Source organism: Microcaecilia unicolor, unplaced genomic scaffold, assembly GCF_901765095.1.
Source record: "Microcaecilia unicolor unplaced genomic scaffold, aMicUni1.1, whole genome shotgun sequence".
Taxonomy (NCBI): domain Eukaryota; kingdom Metazoa; phylum Chordata; class Amphibia; order Gymnophiona; family Siphonopidae; genus Microcaecilia; species Microcaecilia unicolor.
In genome coordinates, this window is record NW_021963340.1 from 18,123 (window position 1) to 38,398 (window position 20,276).

The 20,276-nt window shown below is 47.3% G+C and overlaps 1 protein-coding gene across 1 annotated transcript in view; it reads right to left on the reverse strand.

Annotated features, from left to right (window-relative positions):
• The window catches only part of LOC115459211 (interferon-related developmental regulator 2-like), a gene marked incomplete at its 3' end in the record, with an annotated part of 42,642 nt that overhangs the window by 14,656 nt on the left and 7,710 nt on the right, over positions 1-20,276 (reverse strand). The window contains exon 2 of the mRNA XM_030189076.1: positions 18,886-18,945. Coding sequence (XP_030044936.1) covers positions 18,886-18,945 — 60 coding nt within the window. The remainder of the gene's footprint in view (positions 1-18,885; positions 18,946-20,276) is intronic.

Consider the following 20,276-nt stretch of genomic DNA (forward strand, 5'->3'; position numbering starts at 1 on the left):
ACACAACGGGATTCCAAGAAAACGTCGCCAACGGGAGAAGAAAACTCTAGCTTGTAACCGTCTCTGATAACACCTAGTACCCAAAGGTCTGAAGTAATGTTGGCCCACTCTTCAAAGAACAAGGTCAGCCGACCTCCAATCTTTGGAATGGAAGAGTGAAGCTGCGCCCCATCATTGTGAAGGACGTCCTGCAGGCCTGGGATGCGAAGAGGAGGCTGCAGAGCGTTTATCATTGCGAAAGGAAGAACGCTGCTGAAAGCGGTCTCCGCTGAAAGTTAGAAACCGGCCGACCAGGACGATAACGGTGTACCTCTCTGAACCAAGATCGAGCAGAAGAATTAGAAGAGGGCTTTGCAGCAGACCGAGCTCTATCCTCAGGGAGACGTTGACCCTTCGAGTCACCCAAATCCTTGACAATCTTCTCTAAAATCTTCTCCAAAGAGAAGTCTACCTCGGAACGGATGACAAGTCTCTGCTTAGAGGCCAAATCTGCTGACCAATGGCACAGCCACAACAGACGGCAAGAAGACACCATCAGAAGCATAAGCTTAGCTGAAGAACGAACCAAATCATAAAAGGAGGTCAGCTAGATAAGCCAACCCAGATTCCAAACAGGCTGACAGATTCTAAACGAGAACCTTCCTCCAGATCTTGCTCTTGCGCCTGATGAAGCCAACTAAGGCAGGCGCTGGCTGAATATGAACTACAAATAGATGCCTGAAGAGCCAAAGCAGACACCTCAAAAGAACGCTTTAAAGAAGCCTCTAGACGATGGTCCTGCGTATCCTTCAACTGAAAGAGTTGTCTTTTCTGTGACTGTGGTCACCAAGGCATCCCCAGTTGGAAGAACATACTTGTCTGCCTGATCCGAAACCACCGGATAAAGGCGAGACATTGCTCTGGCCACCTTAAAACTCTCCTCAGGTTCAGCCCATTGAGCAGAAATGAGCTCCTGAATAGCCTCATGAACTGGAAACGCCTTAGAAGGCTTACGGGTACTGGTCATCTTAAGATTGACCGAAGAGGAGGACAGTAGACTCTGGATCAGCAATGTCCAACACCGCCAACGCATTAGAAATCAGCGAAGTTAGCTCATCCTTATGAAAAACCTGCACCGCAGTGGGGTCATCAGGCTCTTCCTGTTTTAACTCCCCCTCCTCAAAATCTTCTGTTCTAGAAGGACGAAGAGAGTCCCCTGACAGAGCAGCCAAGAGGACCCAGGTCCCAAAGAAACTGCCTCAGAAATAGCAGTTCTCCTCCTCTTGGAAGGGAAAGAATCCTGAGCAGATAATAAATGCTCAAATCCGGAGATCACGTGATGCGCTGAGGGCAACGGTTGCATTGTAGCTGTGCTCCTGAGCCCCTCGCTTCTTTCCGTTAAAAACTTAATGAAAACGAACCCTTAAACGCCGGGGAACCTTGACCTTGACAACTAAACAGTGGTCGACGCAGGCTGTGTTCCAGATGCCATCAGGCGCAGCTAGAAAAAATCAAAAAATGGAAAAGGAAAAAACCGCGCCGCTAAACGCGGACGCTAAGATGGCGGGCGGCATGGCGGGAACTCAATCGGAGTTCTCTGAGAAACAGATGGAGCAAATATCGGCGGCGGTGGGGCTGGCCTTGGAGCCGAGACTGGCAGTGCTAGCAGGCAAGTTTGATAAGATGGATACGGTTATATCCGAACTGGCGAAGCGCACGCTGGACCTGGAAGGCAGGGTATCGGCGGTGGAGGACACGTGGAGCACGGCTGGGCCCAGACTGCGAGACTTGGAGCTTAAACTACAACAACAAAACGATAAACTCGAGGACCTGGAAAATCGTGCCCGTCGTTCAAATTTGAGGCTAGTGGGTTTCCCAGAGTCTGTGGCGGAGAGAAATCTGGGGCCACTTCTAGAGGGCTGGCTAAAGCAAGAATTTGCTCTCTCTGACAGCAACGGTGCTTTATGTTTGGAACGTGCACACAGGATTGGCAGGCAGCACGTGGAGCAGCCTAAACCACGCGTAGTCATCATAAAAATTCATAATTACCTGCACAAGGAGGAGATCCTGCGTGGCTTCAAAGAAAAAAGAGACTCTTTGAAATATGATGGGCATAGAGTGCTGATTTTCCCGGATTACTCTGCGGGCGTCCAGGAGAAGAGGAAACGATTTCATCCCCTGTGCACTAAGCTGGTGGAGAAAAAGATCCGTTTTACACTAATCTACCCGGCAGTGCTAAAGATACATAGAGATGGCAGATGGAGGGTGTTTGACTCGATCAAGACGGCCTCAGAGTTTGTTAATCAGATGACAGAGGACAAAGCAGACCCATCATGAATGAGTAAGAAGCGGAGCAGACATTGAAATAGTGGGTGCAGGTCGTTGATGGAGTATCAATCTGGTGCACCGGACTTAAGATGCATGCAGTGATGTATGACAGGTCAAGGTTTATAAGTTTGAATATTAGGTAATGTTATAATTGGGATGGTTGTGACCCTGAAGGGAGGGAGCGGGGGCTCTCTGCATTAAGGTGATTTCTAAGATGGGCATAGGCTCATCATTGGTTTATAAATTGCAGAAGGGGGGAAGGAAGGGGGGGAGGGGGGAGGCTAGAGGAAATTGCGTAAAACAAAGGGTCTGGGTCTTGGGCAGGGAGGGGGGAAGGGAGGACTGGGTGGGAGGACATTATAAGAGCAAGTGTCTTAAAACTAGACGGAGAGGCCAATTCTGTTTGTGGGATCAAATAAAAGGGTATCTGGAGGACGGGGGGAGGGCTGGGCCCCTAGTCTTCACATATATAAGTAAGATCTTTGGTTTTTGGAGCATAAGACCAAGTAGCTCTGTCTTGTAAGATAGTTTCCTGGAATGTGGGGGGGATCTCCTCTCCGATAAAGAGAACAAAAATTTTGACCCATTTGAACAGGCTTAAGGCTGATGTGGCCTGTCTCCAGGAGACAAGACTGTCAGAGGCAGAGCACAAGAAGTTAAAGAGAATGTGGGTAGGAGGGGTAGAATGGGCCTCCTCGGGAGAACGCAAAGGAGGGGTGGCGATCCTATTTAGACGCTCTTTAGTATACTCAGCTGAAAAAATTCTCCAAGATGACAAAGGAAGATATCTCCTGTTAAAGATATGTCTCCAGGGAAGGGAGGTTTATCTATTGTCTGTATATGGCCCTACCCCTCAGGTCCCGGGTTTTTTCTCTCATCTCTTAAAGGAACTGCTCCCATATCAAGGCAAACATCTAATACTAGCTGGTGACATGAATGCCTTGATGGACCCTGAAGTGGACTGCACGGGTAGTAGGAACACGGGGACAAGGAGAAAGGGCGGTGAAGAGGTGTTATCGACATTTGCCACATCTCTGGGATTAATGGACTCATGGCGACTGTTACACCCTGAAGATAGGGATTTCACACACAGATCCAGGGCGCATGGGTCTTGGGCGAGACTCGATCACGTGTTTGTCTCTCCCTCGCTTTTCCCTGGGGTAACAGAGGCAAAAATAGAACAAGTGGTGGTCTCAGATCACGCGCCGATATGGGTGGAATTAGAGGCCCCAGAGGGTAGTCCCACAGTGAGACAATGGAGATTTCCCAATTATTTAGTGAAAGACCCTGAATTTATTAAATTTCTGAAAGAGAGGTGGGAGGATTTCTTGCACAATAATGGGCAACATAAGACAAACCCAAAGCTGTTTTGGTGTACTGCCAAGGCCGTCTTAAGAGGAGACATTATACAATATACAGTCACAAGGCGCAAAAAATTGGCGGCTAATATTTTAAATCTGTCTGGTCGTTTACGGCGGGCCAGGCGCGCAATGCTGACGTCTCAAACACAAAACACAAAGGATAACTATCTATCTATACAAGCATCACTTAACTCCTTGCTACACGAACAAACAAAAGGCAGCTAGTTTTCCAGAATTATAGGTTTCATAGATATGGGCACCGTCAAGGTGGCCTCTTGGCAAAAATGGTTAAAGTCGGGGGGGGTAATAGGACCATAGCTGCCTTGAAAGGGGATAATGGTCAGGTCACAAACCAAACACAGGAGATCCTGAAAATATTTCAAGAGCACTTTCAACAATTGTATGCTAGTGGGAGTCCCCTTGGCAGAGAAGAAGTTACTGCACTTTTGGACAGGGCAGGGTTGGAGAAGTTTTCTAACGAGGCGCAGGATTTTCTGGACGCCCCCCTGCACCCTAGGGAATTACAGAAGGCAATAAAGGGACTAAAATTGAATTCTGCGCCGGGGATGGATGGATATTCTGGGGAATTTTACAAAGCAATGCAACTTCCCATAATGGGATCCCTGCTAGAGTACTATAATGCAGTGTTGGACACAGGGGAGTTCCCACAACACGAGAACACGGCTTTAATAGTAATGCTCCTTAAGCCGGGTAAACTGGCGGAGGATCCCGAATCATATAGGCCTATTTCCCTCATTAACGTGGATATTAAACTGCTGTCTAAGGTGATGGCAAATAGACTGATCAGGCATATTCCAGAGGTAGTGGGCCAGGCGCAGGTGGGATTCATACCGAAGAGACACTCGGTGTTACATGTGCGCAGAATACTCTTGGCCATGGCGCAGTGTGCAGCCCGGGGAGACCCCATGATACTAGCCAGTTTGGATGCTTCTAAGGCGTTTGACCGTGTGTCATGGGAGTTCCTTTTTCATGTGTTGGAATGGATGAAGGTGCCGAGAGGGTTTAGAAGATTCATACAAGTTTTATATACCGATGTGGGAGCAAGGATCGCTGTTAATAGGGGCAGATCTGAACGGTTCCCTATCTATAGAGGGACGCGGCGGGGGTGCCCCCTATCACCTCTGCTGTTTGACCTCTCCCTAGAGCCCTTACTCAGACTTTTGAATGGCTCCAATGAGATAAAAGGGGTGAACCTTGGATCTGAAATTGTTAAAACATTGGCCTATGCCGATGATATTGTGATTGCTCTGACAGATCCGCAACCCTCGTTGGAGAAGGCCCTATCTGTAATTAAGGAATACGGGAGACTCTCTGGCTTCTCATTAAACATTCAAAAATCCTGCGCCATGGCTTTAGATCAGACAATACAACGTAAATGGAGGGGGGACTTTCCTTTGAGATGGGAGGGACAACTGAAATACCTGGGGGTCCTGATTCCTAGAGACTTAAGAGTGTTATACTCATGTAATGTCAAACCTTTGATGCAACTGACAAAACAGAAACTGTCACTCTGGCAGGCGCTGCCCTTGTCTCTCTGGGGGAGGATAGCCCTGGTTAATATGTTGCTAGCCCCTAAATGGTTATACTTATTCCAACAATTGCCGATATTCCTCCAGGGCAAGGAGGAGAAGGGCCTAAACAAGCTGTTACGACAGTTTCTCTGGCAGGGGAAAAGACCCCGCCTTCCGATGTCGACACTGGTCACACCACGGGAGAGCGGCGGGATGGGACTAACTAGCATAAAGCTCCTCTCCGTGGCTTGTGGGATGAGACATATAAACGATTGGTTTAGAGGCACATCTGAGTTCTCCCTGACCCCCGTAGAGGTATCGTGGTTCCCGGGGTGGCATTTTAGTTGCCTTCTGCATGGGGGACGGGGGATGCCACGGGGGGCGCTCCGGCTTCATCCCATGTTATCGGCCCTCCGGGCTACCTGGAGATGGATATGCAGGAGACACCAGTTCACGGCACGGGTGACTCCCCTCCTGCCCATCTGCGATAACCCGGATTTTCCACCAGGTCAGGGTGGAAGTATTTTTAAGAGGTGGGCTGGAAAGGGGGTAATTTACTTGTCTCAGGTGCTCACGGGGGAGGGGAAGGTGAGGTCTTTCACAGAGCTAACAGAATTAATAGGAACGGGGGCGGGTCATCAGTTTGCACATCTTCAACTACAGCATTATGTCGCCTCCCTCTGCTGGACAGACCTCACGGAAGATGTGCAGGAGGTTTTGGCGGAAATGTACACCTTGGGAGCACAATTGTCGGTGCCACTTAAATTTCATCTTCAACAGTTGAGGGACACAGCTACAGAGATAGACTATGCGCGCTTGGCCCGTGGGTGGACAGAAGACCTGGAATGTGAAGTGACAGTAGAGACATGTCAATCCCTAATAAAACAATTGTATAAAATGAGCCTTTCGATCCCACAACGGGAACGACTGTACAAAATTTTACTTAGAATGTATATAGCCCCGAGGAGGGCTGCTAAGTTCGTCGCCCGGTGTGACGGTACATGCCCGAAGTGTGGTATAGCTAATGCGAATTTGGGCCATATGTTCTGGCACTGTCAGTGGGTGCAACGGTTTTGGGAGGGGATGTTACAAGCGGTGGAGGGCCAATGGGGTTGCACTCTGTTGAGGGATCCCCTTATCATATTTCATAAATACAGCTACTCCTCTTCGCCGCCAGCAGGTTTCAAGGGGTACATAAAGATGGCCGTTTATTTTGGGCTGGCCACCATTCTAAAATTTTGGATTTCGGAGAGGGAACCCTCCCTAACTTATTGGAGATCTCAAATGATCACACAAATGAGACTGGACCGATGTCAGGTCAAAACATGGGACAGTGAACCTGGGGAACAGTTTTGGAAGCAGTGGGAACCTTTGTGGTTAACTCTTCCCCCGGGAGGACGAAGCTTTATACTGAATTTCTGACAGAGGAGATGACTGAACTAGGTGTTGCATAAAAAGTGTCCTCTTCAATTAGGGATTTATTATTGGGGTTTGGTCGTTAAATCACTTGCTTAAAATTGGGGCGTTAGCAATAGAAAGGGGGAGGGTTGGGAGGGGGGGGGAGGGCTCGGGATCATATAATGACTGTTATGCTATAGATGAAGAGCGTCTTAGTTGTATAATGTGGCTTGCAGGCCTTATTTTACACAAGGAATGGGAAAACACAAATAATGGCAAAGTCCACTACGGATATAGGCATTACCGCTGGGGTAGGGTAGTGTAGTTGGGAGGGGGGGGGAAATTAAATGTTGGGAGCAAGAATCGTATGCAAAAGTTTATATGTATATGAATATTACCATTTTCTTTTTTTAAGTACTGTTAAAGTGTTTTATTGCTACCAATAAAGATGATTTAAACATAAATGCTCAAATCCTGCCTCCGAGGAATGAACAGGAAGCACAGGAGCCTGAGGAATAGGCTGAGAGGTAGCTTTCTTTAACAGGAAAGCTTGATGCAACAAAAGAACAAATTCTGGCGAAAATGGATCCCCAGAGCCCCCAGAAACTAAATAGGAATCCTGACAACGTGCTGGAGCTGCAGGAAGAGTCTCTGACTCAGCCGTCAGCAATGGCTCCGAAACCGCCATCAGCTGACTGGCGGGAGCCGCGTTGGCGGGGAGAGACAAAATGGTGCGCGAAGACGCGCTCTCAGCACGGGAAGCCGACAGTTCTCCTACAGCTGCAGCATCAGCCGGCACAGACTTGGAGCAACCCACTACACAAAGCCCCACTGTGGATCTCTTTTTACCACAGTGGGAGCAGCGCTTGACAACTTCGGCGGCCATATCGAATCACCGCACAAGTCCGAGGGGGGAAAAAAATCAAAGCACTCACCCCGCGCTGAAAATGAGCCTCCCTCCAACAAACACTGACAGGACAGCTCAAACGGAGAGCCGGAGTACCAACTCTGTTCAGCAATGCTGAAAATTTTATTTTATTTTTGTTACATTTGTACCCCGCGCTTTCCCACTCATGGCAGGCTCAATGCGGCTTACATGGGGCAATGGAGGGTTAAGTGACTTGCCCAGAGTCACAAGGAGCTGCCTGTGCCTGAAGTGGGAATCGAACTTAGTTCCTCAGTTCCCCAGGACCAAAGTCCACCACTCTAACCACTAGGCCACTCCTCCATTCCTCTCTCTCTCTCTCATTTATTTATTTTAAACACAGTTCCTGCAGCTGTTTCCTGTTAAATTTTTTTTTTTTAAGGTGAGGAAGGTTACAGAGGAAAGCAAGATAAAGCAGGAAGAGAGACAGACGTGGGACACGGGGTGAGGCAGGGACCCCCAAAAGAGGTATGCCGCCAAGGATGACACCAGTGCCAACCACCCCCACACTCAACTGGCTAGCAAACAGCAGCCCAGGAGGAGTCCCAAAGCAGAAAATCTAGGAGCTGGTAAGGAGACGTACACCACCTGCTGGAGATAGAGATATACTAGCTTACAGAGGGGCTGGTAGTCCAATACCACTCACTGAAGTCAGCGATCTCTATCTCCACCTGCTGGTAGACGGACACAACTCACCAGTTGATGGATTCATCTGCTGCCTGCGCTAAGGAATGACCATTTCGGTGCTGAAAAATGATCTAAAGCCAGATTGTAAGCAGTGCAGTAAATCGTGTTTTTCCAAATACTTGGTCAACTGTGATGCAAGCAATCCTTCAAGATCTTAACAAAAAAAGAGATATAAACTATCGGTCTATAATTAGAAACTAGGTGCCGGATTCTATATAGCGAACTAGAGAGCCGTGCCATAATCCAGGTGCATTCTGTGCCTAAATCTAGGTGCCACCTATAGAATACGCTTAAGCGGAAATGTTTACTACGCAGATTTTTTAGGTGCTTTATATAGAATCTGGCCCTAGATTTCTAGGTTCTTTATAATAACTCCAACTGTGAAAACCCATAATTTCTCCTAGCTCTGATGGAAAAGTGTCCTGCAGCGAGAAGCATTTGCAGCCAACGTAACAGGACCCTTAAAGTGACCAGAAGCAGCCTTTAGTACATACAAGGAGTAGGTATCTAGGGCACAATAAGTAGTGCTACACTTTCTGTAAAGTGCATAAACCATAGACCAAGTTATAGGGGCAAATTCTATCCACATTTTGTCTACAGAAACCCGAGAGATAGAGCTACCAATAGGTTCTCAATCTAAAGCACTAATAGAGAACTGATCTCTAATTTGAGAGATTTTGATACAAAAATAATCAGCTAATTGATGAGCTGAACTCACAGGAATGCCCCCTTGAAATTAAGCGCTGAGTTACACACACATCGTTATTCATACAATGTACGCATAACTTCCAATTAAGGCCAATTACTGGTTGTTAACTACTACTACTACTATTTAACATTTCTAAAGCACTGTTAGGGTTACGCAGCGCTGTACAATTTAACAAAGAAGGACAGTCCCTGCTCAAAGGAGCTTACAATCTAAAGGACAAAATGCAGTCAATTACTGGTTAACAGCCAATTACTGGTACTGATTGGCTTATCAATTAAGTTGCGTGCGTAAATCAGCTATGAACACGGATTTGCACAAGCAACTGTAATTGCTATATATAGAATCTGGGGGTTAATGATCATAAAAGCCTAAGACCTGCTCCTGCACCTGTATCCGAACATATTTAGGAACCTGATACAGGGAAAGATAATGCCAGGTTGACTTAAGTGAAGATATGCTCGGTAAGCACTTGCTCCTGCTCTCATCTACCAGATGCATGGACTCCAATGTGCTGCTTCGATCACTGGCAGAGAGTAGCACCCTCTGCTATATCACACTGCTGAACCTTTTGTAAAAATCTTCATACCCCTGCACAGTTTTCATATTCTGCTGTCAAAAAGTGCAGACTAAAATGCAAGTACTACGATCTCATTTAGAACTGAAGGCTGCTCTTAAAACGTTTCTTTTCTAGCAGCATTTTGGACCTACCAGCACTTAGTCACTCTTATAGAGTGGCTGCCTTTCAATGTGCTGCCTATTCTGGGTTCTTCTTTTTTTTTGTTCTCTGTGAGGTAAGCTGGATTGCTTCCTATTCCTTTATTATTGTAGTTGACTTTCTTGTGGTTTGTATTATACACTGCTATGAAGATGGCCTCCTTAGTGGTATATCAAATAAAGCGAACCTGAATCTAAAGTAGGAGCTTGTGTCACTTAAATCTATACAAAATGAAAGAACAAATACAGAAATATTCAAAAAGCAATATTCATGTAGTGCCCATTAAGAGTTTCTTTGCAAACACTATGTGGAACATCATAAGGGTAATTTTACAACAGGGAGCCAGGTAGTCGCCTACTTACGCACTATTTTGGACTACATGGACTAAGATGTTTAGTGTAGTGTAAAGAGCAGAAATCATGCATACACTTTTACAATTTTAGACCTCACAGCAACCGGTTTCTTTAACTTGCAGAACTGACTTGGAGGAACAACCTAATCAAGATTGTGTCTTGATGGTGCCAAACGTTTTCCACTTTACAATGATGGGAACTCCATGATAAAGTTATTCAAAATTGTAGACTGGGGATCCTTCAGTTGATCCGTAACCAACATGTTTAGTCCTTTGCTTCAAATTCCCTTGATACATACAAAAGAAACAGCTTTGGTTCTTCACCCAAGAATATTCAAATCAGCTGTGATTCTAATAAACTTATTATGGGCATTGTTAAGGCAATTCCTTAAAATGGAGCTAATTTGGATTTGCTATCACAAAGGGTGTGAATTTTTTATGCAACCATAAGTTTTTGGTTTCTTATTCTTTGTTTTTTTGTTTAATACTTCTATAATTTTTTTTTTATTTTTGTTACATTTGTACCCCGCGCTTTCCCACTCATGGCAGGCTCAATGCAGCTTACATATTGTATACAGGTACTTATTTGTACCTGGGGCAATGGAGGGTTAAGTGACTTGCCTAGAGTCACAAGGAGCTGCCTGTGCCTGAAGTGGGAATCGAACTCAGTTCCTCAGTTCCCCAGGACCAAAGTCCACCACCCTAACCACTAGGCCACTCCTCCTTTAACATTGAAAGTGTAGAGTAAGTTGTGTAGATCAGTGAAAGCAGTTCCTACTTTAATGCATTATTTATTGCATTTAACAGCAGAATGGCTGTAAGAGAAGAGATGAGGAATGGCAGTGTCAGGTGACATCCAAGGATGGAGCAATGATGGTGGCAGTGGGGTTGAAGAGGAGGAATAAGAGCAATTAGGACATGTTCAGCGCCAAAGTTAAGGCACTTAAAATGCGGTAACTTTTTTTTTTTTTTTGGGGGGGGGGGGGGGGGGTTGCAACACTGTGGAGGAGGAAGCAACAAGGAGCACCAACTAGCACATATTAATAGCATATCCGATAACGCCAAATGACCTTAGATACACTGCATTATCTGCCACATTAGCAGTTAACATGCAGTAATGACCTGTATGTTAAATGCAAGGCACAGCCCACCAACCATACCTCTTCATAAGAATTTCCACATTAGGCGTTATGGGACAGTCAATGCAGGTTAAAGGAAAAATTAATTCTTACCTGATAATTTTCTTTCCATTAGTCCCAACAGATCAGTCCAGAGACTTGTGGGTTGTGTCCCTCTACCAGCAGGTGGAGACAGAGAAAACCTCTGAGGTTTGCTATATGTGGACCTGTTCAGCCAGCTGAACCTCAGTATGAACTATACCAAAGCAGTGGAATGGAAACAATAGAAAACTCTCCTGACATTGGCAGATCAATTGCCCAACATACTTCCACCACTTCTATATTTATTTTATTTTTTAATCAAACGAAGGAACATTCAGGACAACGGAACCAGAAAAAAACTAACCAACCACAACAAAACTGCAGACATAAGTACATAAGTAATGCCACAATGGGAAAAGACCAAGGGTCCATCGAGCTCAGCATCCTGTCCACGACAGCGGCCAATCCAGGCCAAGGGCACCTGGCAAGCTTCCCAAACGTACAAACATTCTATACACGTTATTCCCGGAACTGTGGATTTTTCCCAAATCCATTTAGTAGCGGTTTATGGACTTGTCCTTTAGGAAACCGTCTAACCCCTTTTTAAACTCTGCCAAGCTAACCGCCTTCACCACGTTCTCCGGCAACGAATTCCAGAGTTTAATTACGAGTTGGGTGAAGAAAAAATTTCTCCGATTTGTTTTAAATTTACTACACTGTAGTTTCATCGCATGCCCCCTAGTCCTAGTATTTTTGGGAAGCGTGAACAGACGCGTCACATCACCTGTTCCATTCCACTCATTATTTTATATACCTCTATCATGTCTCCCCTCAGCCGTCTCTTCTCCAAACTGAAAAGCCCTAGCCTCCTTAGTCTTTCTTCATAGGGAAGTTGTCCTATCCCCGCTATCATTTTAGTTGCCCTTGGGGCCTCTGGATTGATCTGTTGGGACTAATGGAAAGAAAATTATCAGGTAAGAATTAAATTTTTCCTTCTATGGCGTCCCACAGATCAATCCCAGAGACTTGTGGGATGTACCCAAGCAGTCCTCAAGTAGGGCGGGACACCCCCAACCCTGCAGAAATCACCGCCGTGCCAAACACCGCATCATGACGAGCTGCCACATCCACCCGATAATAACGAGTGAATGTATGGACTTTTTTGGCACCACAAAATAAATGGAGTATCGACCACACCCCTTTCTGCTGGGGGTACAGGCAGGACGGCACCCAGCCATTGTAAGTTGAGGAGGGAGTGTTGAATGGCCCGCACCTTGGCGGGACATTTGCAAGGAGATTCCAGAAAAGAGTCTACTATAGGACGAGCCAATTCTAACTTGTAGCCGTCAACCTCCACCAGGTCCACTCAACCAGGAATAGGGACAGTCTGCCCCCAATAACCAGCTGGATATGGACCAGGGCCCCAACACTGGGCGGACCTGGCTGCGGGCTGGTTTCTGTTACCGGAAAGGAAGGCCCGCCTGTCACCTCGAAAGGGCTGAGGCCTCTGAGAAGACCTTGCTCTCTGAAAAGAGGCCCTGCAACCTGGACGGTAACGTTGTGTATCCTTAAACTTAGGTCTAAGTCCTGCCGGTCGTACAAACTTGGACCTGTCCTCCGGGAGGCGCTGGCCCTTAGAGTCACTGAGGTCCTTCACAATCTGTTCTAAGTCTGTCCCAAACAAAAGCTTTCCCCTAAAAGGAAGCCTTGCTAAACATGACTTAGAGGCCACGTCTGCAGCTCAATGCCGCAACCACAGCCAGCAATGCGCGGTGACCGCTAGGGAAAACTCCTTCGTGAAGCCCTCAAAAGATCTTAAAGAAGATCTGCAAGGAGGGCTAAATTGGACTCCAAGGCCGGCAAAACAGCCATGAGATCTTCCGGAGAGGAAGTGTTCTGTACCCACGATAAGCATGCCTGCGCCACATAGGAGCCACAAACTGAGGCCTGCAGGGAAAGGGCCGCTACTTCAAGGACAATTTCAAGCAAGTCTCCAACTTACGATCCTGAGGGTCCTTGAGCGCCGTGCCACCCTCCACAGGGAGAGTGGTTTTCTTAGTGACCGCTGTGATTAAGGAATCCACCGTAGCGACCTTCAGCAAGTCTAAGTCAGGAGCAGGTAGCGCGTAAAGACGTGACATAGCTCTAAGCAACCTTAAGCCCACTGTCCGGCGTATCCCACCGCCAAAATAAGGATCTTCATGGCCTCATGCACATGAAAGGAACAAGGTCGGCATTTGGTGCCAGACATAATAGAGGGCACCGGACCTGTTCCCCCTGACGATTCAGGGAGAAAATGGCCAAAACCTCAAAAGCCCTAACAATCAGGGAAGGAAGCTCTTCTCTGCGAAAAATGCAGGCAGCCGTCGGATCATCCCCCTCCTCAGAGAGCACGGTGACCTCATCTGCCAAATCCAAAGATTCTGAGGGAGAGCCCAGAGACAAAACCGGGCCATCTGTGTCAGATAGCTCCTCGGGATCCAAAATCTCCACCCAGGGACGTTTTGGCAGGAAAGACTGAGAGGCTGCAGCAACTGAAGTTTGGTGAGGAAGAGACAGGGCTGCCAGAAGAGAAGCTCCTGACTTCTTCAAAAGAAAGGCATTGTGCATTAATAAAACAAAATCCGTGGTAAAAGGAACTGCAAGGGACTCCCCTGCTCCCTGTACATTGCTTCCCTCCATCGGAGCCTGTGCCACAGAAGGTCGCTGCACCTCTTGTCTATCAACCACCAAGTGTGGAGCGGGTCGCACCTGAGAGGAACAAATGGCGCCCGCCAATGCGCGCTGCACTAACTGCCCCGAGGAAACTGCCGGAACTATCCCCTGCGCTTCCGCCTCACCAGACGGCTGATGGAAACCCCCATCACGGGCTGACGGCGGCAGGACTCACACTCCCCCAATGCTGCTCTCCGGCCCCCACACCGGGAGCAGCGCTTCGCCGCCTCAGAAGGCACAGACTTGCTCCACAAACGCCTGCCACAAAACTGATTCGGCAGAATGTCTAGTTCCTCCGTATGATTAAACAAAAACAAAGTCTCTTACCTTTTTTTTAGTCAGGAGAGAAAGGAAACACCCGATCAGGCCAACAGCCCCGGGCGACGGAGGAAAGGTAGGGGGAGACCGGGAGGGACCTGGCACCACCAGGTTGTACACCACAAGCTGCAAACAGCCACTCAACCCCTGTCTGTGCTAAACTAGGCCCAAAAGAAACCAGTGGCCAGATCAAACCAGAGCTGCACAGAGATGTCCCTCCACCTGCTAGATAGAGAGAATACTGAGGTTCAGCTGGCTGCACAGGTCCACATATAGCAAACTTCGGAGGTTCTCTCTATCTCCAACTGCTGGTAGAGGGGCACAACCCACAAGTCTCTGGATTGTTTTGTGGGACGCCATAGAATGTAGTTTAGTAAAAAGGGCGTTCAGAATACAGAGTTCCTTTAAAAGTATGCTGACAACAGGGCCACCTTAACCTATGGACTAGGTGAGGCTCTGGCTCAGGGCACCGGAGATAAAGGGCGCCAAATGCCTGAATCTGTGAAGTCACTGACCCAGAGCTTACCTGGTGGTGGTGCATGTGCAGGGAAAAAAGAAGAGACGGCAACCCCCTTCCTCTTTCTGCCTCAGATCACTTTTCCCAGTCTATCTTTAAAGGCAGTTTTCCCCTCCCAAACAGACAGCGTTTCACCTAAAGATACCAGCAACCCACATCAGCATCTTCCTTCTGCTGTGCCCTGGCATCTCCTTTGACATAACTTCCTATTCTCACAGGGGCTTGGCAGAGGGAAGACGCAGGGGCTAATGTAGATACCATTAGGTGAAACACTGTCAATATTCAGGTGGGGGAAAACTGCCTTTAAATGTAGGCCAGGATGGGGGGGGGGGGGGGGGAAGGATGCCCTGAGGGGGAGTGCATGACAATGGGGGCATGCCAATGGGAGGGTGCCAAACCAAAAGCTGGCTCAGGGCACAACGGTCTCTTAAACTGGCCCTAGTTGACAAAGGAAGATATCTACATTTTCTAAGAACTAAAATAGATTCTGTCCTTCTCCTGCAACCTCCCCCCACCCCCTGCCCACATTTAAACTGGGGAATATTTGAAGACTTCTACTGAATGGCAATGTGAACTTTTACTATGAGCTCCACTGCATGGGTAAACAAGCAACAAGTCTTAAGATTATCCCCCCCCTCACTGTATAAAAGAGCTGGACAAACTTCCCCATGCTCCCATTTATAGAAATACAAGCTGTTAAGCCCATTAAAACTGGCAATATTTTTTATTTCTGACATATGAAGTAAAATTTGATGAACGTAATGTGTAGTGCTTGAAAGGGTGCGGGGAAAAGTTGGGGGTACAGAGAAAGTGACAGTGTGTATATGTGTGTGAGAGAGCTGCTAGGAGTCCCTGTGACAGTGGAGGGTCATTTGCTCCTTAGCCAGTTGTGTGAGGCAGCAAAGCAGGGCTCGTTTTTGAGTAGCCTGCCCCCCCCCCCCCCCTACATCTTCCTGTAACCTATATGGGGTATGGTGCGGTATTGTTGGACTTCAATGAGTTCACTGTATGTGTGGTGTGTGTGAGCGACATGCCTGGGATCCATTCCCGGCGTCGCTGTTCCGCTCTGTGTGTGACAGAGAGAGATAGAGTGTGTGTGAGAGAGAGAGAGAGAGAGAGAGAGAGAGAGAGACAAAGTGTGTGTGTGTGAAAGAGAGAGAAGAGAGTGTGTGAGAGTGAGTTCAGAGAGAGAGAGACAGAGTTGCTTGAGGCATCAAAGCAGGGCTCGTTTTTGAGTCACCTGCTCCCCCCCCCCCCATACATGTTCCTGTAACCTATATGGGGTATGGTGCGTTATTGTTTGACTTCAATGAGTTCACTGTATGTGTGGTGTGTGTGAGCTACGTGGCTGGGATCTATTCCCAAAGCAAAACAGCAAAAGTAGAGGCTGACAAATGTGCAAACCAATAGGGAGATAATATCAAAAACCAGTTTATTCAGAATATTTTTCTTGTCACATGGTGTTTGCTGATCGGTTGGCTGTTCCTTTGTTCTTTCTGTGGATTAACTTGCCTACATAAAGGAATTATTCAAGCCTATCAGATTCTTCTCAGAGAAAGTTGATTGTGACCCCTGAGGCAGGTGCTTTGGCGCTGAAACACAGACCGTGTCGGGTCCTTGATATGAATATTCTGAATAAACTGGTTTTTGATATTATCTCCCTATTGGTTTGCGCATTTGTCAGCCTCTACTTTTGCTGTTTTGCTTTGACTTTCTGTGGAGGCTTCTCCTGTCTTCTTGGATGGGATCCATTCCTGGCATTGCTGTCCCACTCTGTGTGTGTGAGAGAGTGTGAAAGTGAGTTCAGAGAGAGAGAGAGACTCCGAGTTCGAGGCCTCCCTCCCTCCGAGTTCCAGGTCCCTCCCTCCCTCCCTGTTGCAGGCTCCCCTCCCTCCATCCCTGTTCCATGCTCCCTCCCTCCGATTTCCATGCCCCCTCCATCTCTCCAAGCTCCAGCCCCTCCCTCCGAGTTCCGGGCCCCTCCCTCGATCCGAGTTCCAGGCCCCTTCCCTCCCTTTCTCACAGTTCCAGGGTGTCTTCCTCCCTCCGAGTTCGCCACCGCCCCCCCCTCCCGAGGTCGCCGCCAGCCCTCTCCATTGAACTCACAGTGCCTCACCTCTGAAAGCGCAGAGCAGCAGACAGATGAGCTCCCTTCGGGCTTCCTTCCCTCCCTGTGTGGCCCGGCCCGCCCTCGCGTGATGTAACTTTGGTGAGGGCGGGACACAGGGAGGGAAGGAAGGCCGAAGGGAGGCAATGTTCCGCTGTTTGCTGCGCTTTCGGAGGTGAAGCGCTGTAAGTTCAACGGAGAGGGGCCAGCAGCGACCTCAGGGGGGGCGGTAGTGACCTTGGCGGGACAGGGGTAAGGGGGCGATCCCGGCCGCTGGGGCGTTTGGTAACTGGCTTTCTGCGCCCCTTTGTTCGCATTGTAAAAGTACGGGGCTGCAGGCGTAGGAGTTGGGTGTGGTTAGGACTAAGGCTAACGACGTTGGGAGACAGCTGTGACATACCGCTGGTCCTGCCTCTACGTGTTGCTGTTACTGCTTCTAAGTTCTAACAATGTAGGGAGAGATTTGTGACCTGCGGCACGTCGGTCACTCTTCATTTATATAGTAGGATTTTAAACAATTAAGAATAAGAAACCAAAAAGTCATGATTGCATTAAAAAAAAAAAAAAAGTCGCGCGCTTTGGGGCTCATTTTCAAAAGAGAAAAACTTCCAAAAAGTGACATAAATCTGCACATAAATCTGCACATAAATCTCACAAAAACGTCCAAATCAGTATTTTTGAAACCTCTTTTTAGACGTTTTTCTCTGGTCCGTCAGAAGTCCATCTAAATCTCAAGGGGGCGTGCCAGGGGTGTGTTCAAGGTGGGACTTGGGGCATTCCTAAGACTTAGTTTTTCAGCCATAACTGAACAAAACAAAAACGTTCAGGACTAAAACTTAAGACGTTTTGAGGTATACCTGTTTTTATAACGAATAGCTGCAGTGGGAATTGAACCCACTGCCCCAGGATCAAAGTCCACTGCACTAACCATTAGGCTACTCCTCCACTCCACACAAAAAGGTGCACCAAATGACCAGAAGACCACTGGAGGGAATCAGGGATAACCTCCCCTTAACTCCCCCAGTGGTCACTAACCCCCTCCCACTCCCAAAAATTGTGATTAAGAACATTACTTGCCAGCCTCTATGCCAGCCTCAGATGTAATACTCAGGTCCATTACAACAGAATGCAGGTCCCTGGAGTAGTTTAGTAGTAGGTGCAGTGCACTTCAGACAGGTGGACCCAGGCTCCTACCTCCCCCTACCTGTTACACTTGTGGAGGAAACTGTGAGCCCTCCAAATCTCACCAGAAACCCACTGTACCCACATATAGTTGTCCCCCTCACCTATAAGGGCTATGATAGTGGTGTACAGTTGGGGGTAGTGGGGTTTGGGGTGGGTTTTGGGGGGGCTCAGCACACAAGGTAAAGGAGCAATGGTGAGAGGTGTACCTAGGAGCATTTTATGAAGTCCCCTGCTGTGCCCCCTAGGGTGCCCTATTGTTGTCCTGGGATGTCAGGGGGAGCAGTCTACTAAAAATGCTGGCTCCTCCTACGTCCCAATGGCTTGATTTTGGACATTTTTTATTCTAAAATGCCCCCCCCCCCCAAAAAAAAAAAAAAACATCCATAGTATTTTTGAAAACAAAAGATAGACGTTTTTCTTTTTCGAAAATGACCTTCTTTCCTGTTCAGAATTTAGACGTTTTGTGTAAAACTTCCAAATTCAGATTTAGACGTTCTATCTAAAATGCCCCTCCATGTTTTGTAATAGCCAATCAAAATGAGCTCCATTTAAGAAACTAACATAACAATACCCTTAATAAGTTAACCAGAATCACAGAAGTGGAGCCGATTTGAATATTCTTGGATGAAGAACCAAGCCATTTCTTTTTATGTATGAAATGAATTTGAAGGGTGATTATGGATCTACTGAAGGGTCCCCAGTCTTTAGAATCAGTAACAGTTCCTATAGACCTGGAATCTGTCTTAGCAGTACTATCCCACTCACAAAAACAAGGACTTCCTTTAAGAGGCGAGACATGAAAGTGCGCCATGCAGTAGGAGTATAGCAGATGACAACATCAGAGGACAAGAGACAGTGTCACACAAGGCCATGCTGGGACAGGCAGAACAACTGTACCTTTCAGACGGTTGGCTTTGGCTGAAACCTGTAGCTGCAGCAGCTCCTGCCTCAAGGACCCTGTTACCACAGCAACAGGTGGGTCATAAAGGGGTAAAAAGTTGAAAACCAAAATTCAGTAATATAATTTTTAAAAAATAACATGAGTTCACGCCAGGTTTCTCCATTGGACTTTAGACTTTGTAAGATAGGAGCATAGTTATCAGCTATCAGCTATGAACTAGTCATAAATAACCCAAAGGAAAACAATTTGCCAACATCCCACTCCTGTCTCCAGCCGCAGCCCCCTTGTAGAACCTCACACCAGATTAATGCCCCAGATTAATGCCAATACCCTGAGCAGTAGTCACCCCACCCTTTCTGAAGTTGCCTACAGCACCTCAAACAATAAGACACAACCCAATGACAGGATCATGCCAGTAAGAGGACACGATATTTCTGCCTCCCTGACAGGTTATGGTACAATGAGAAGCACGGCCAGCTCTAAAACTAGGGGACCCTTGGTAGGTATTGTCACTGGTGCTTCCCCTGGGAAATGTATGTATGCTCTCTCTACTCCACCCTAGATAGACACAGGATCTGGGGGGGGGGGGGCAGGAGGGGGAAGAATTCCTGTCCCCAGCTTAGGTATGCCTTTTGTACACTCACTCTCTCCCCCAATGGGTGATTTGTGACCCTTGGTTAGTGGTGTCTCGTCACATGGCAACCAGGGTGACCGCCCTGATTGCCCTATCCTAACGCTGGCCTTGATGATACAACAGAAAAGTGCGGTAGCTGTTTTTGCTTCATGTGTGCAACAGTCTGTTAAGAATCTATGCATCAGATGTGCCCACAATTTTGGCGTGACCCCCTAGATTAAAAATATTTAAGGATCACATAAAAAACTATTTAGTTAGGAATCTGAAAATTCCAAGCTATAAGGCAACTCAGATGTCGGGATTACAAAAATCCTGAAAAGTGGCAGTTCAGATACTCCTCCTAGAAGACCTCTTCCATCAGTGGGACCTTGCAGGCTAATCTACGCCCACCACGCCCTGTGCACTCTCCCTTAAATGGCCAGTGTTGCATTTCCTCAGAGTGCCAACAGGATGTCGTTTGATACATGACACGTGTTTGGGTTCCAAGTCTGTTTCACCTGAATCATAAACTTTTAGAGTCAACGTAAGAGCAGTACAATACCTTACTGCTCCTTGATTTACACACGCACTAATATGTCATGTGAATTTCCTAACACTTAGGAGCCTATTCAAGAAAGTGTGGCATGTGAAAATTACCACATTGTTAGTTGCAAAGCCTCTTGTTAACTGCTGGGTACAGCTAATGGCACTGCAGATAACATGATGCAGTTAGCTACACCCGTTTAGGTGACATTAACAGAGGCACATTATCTG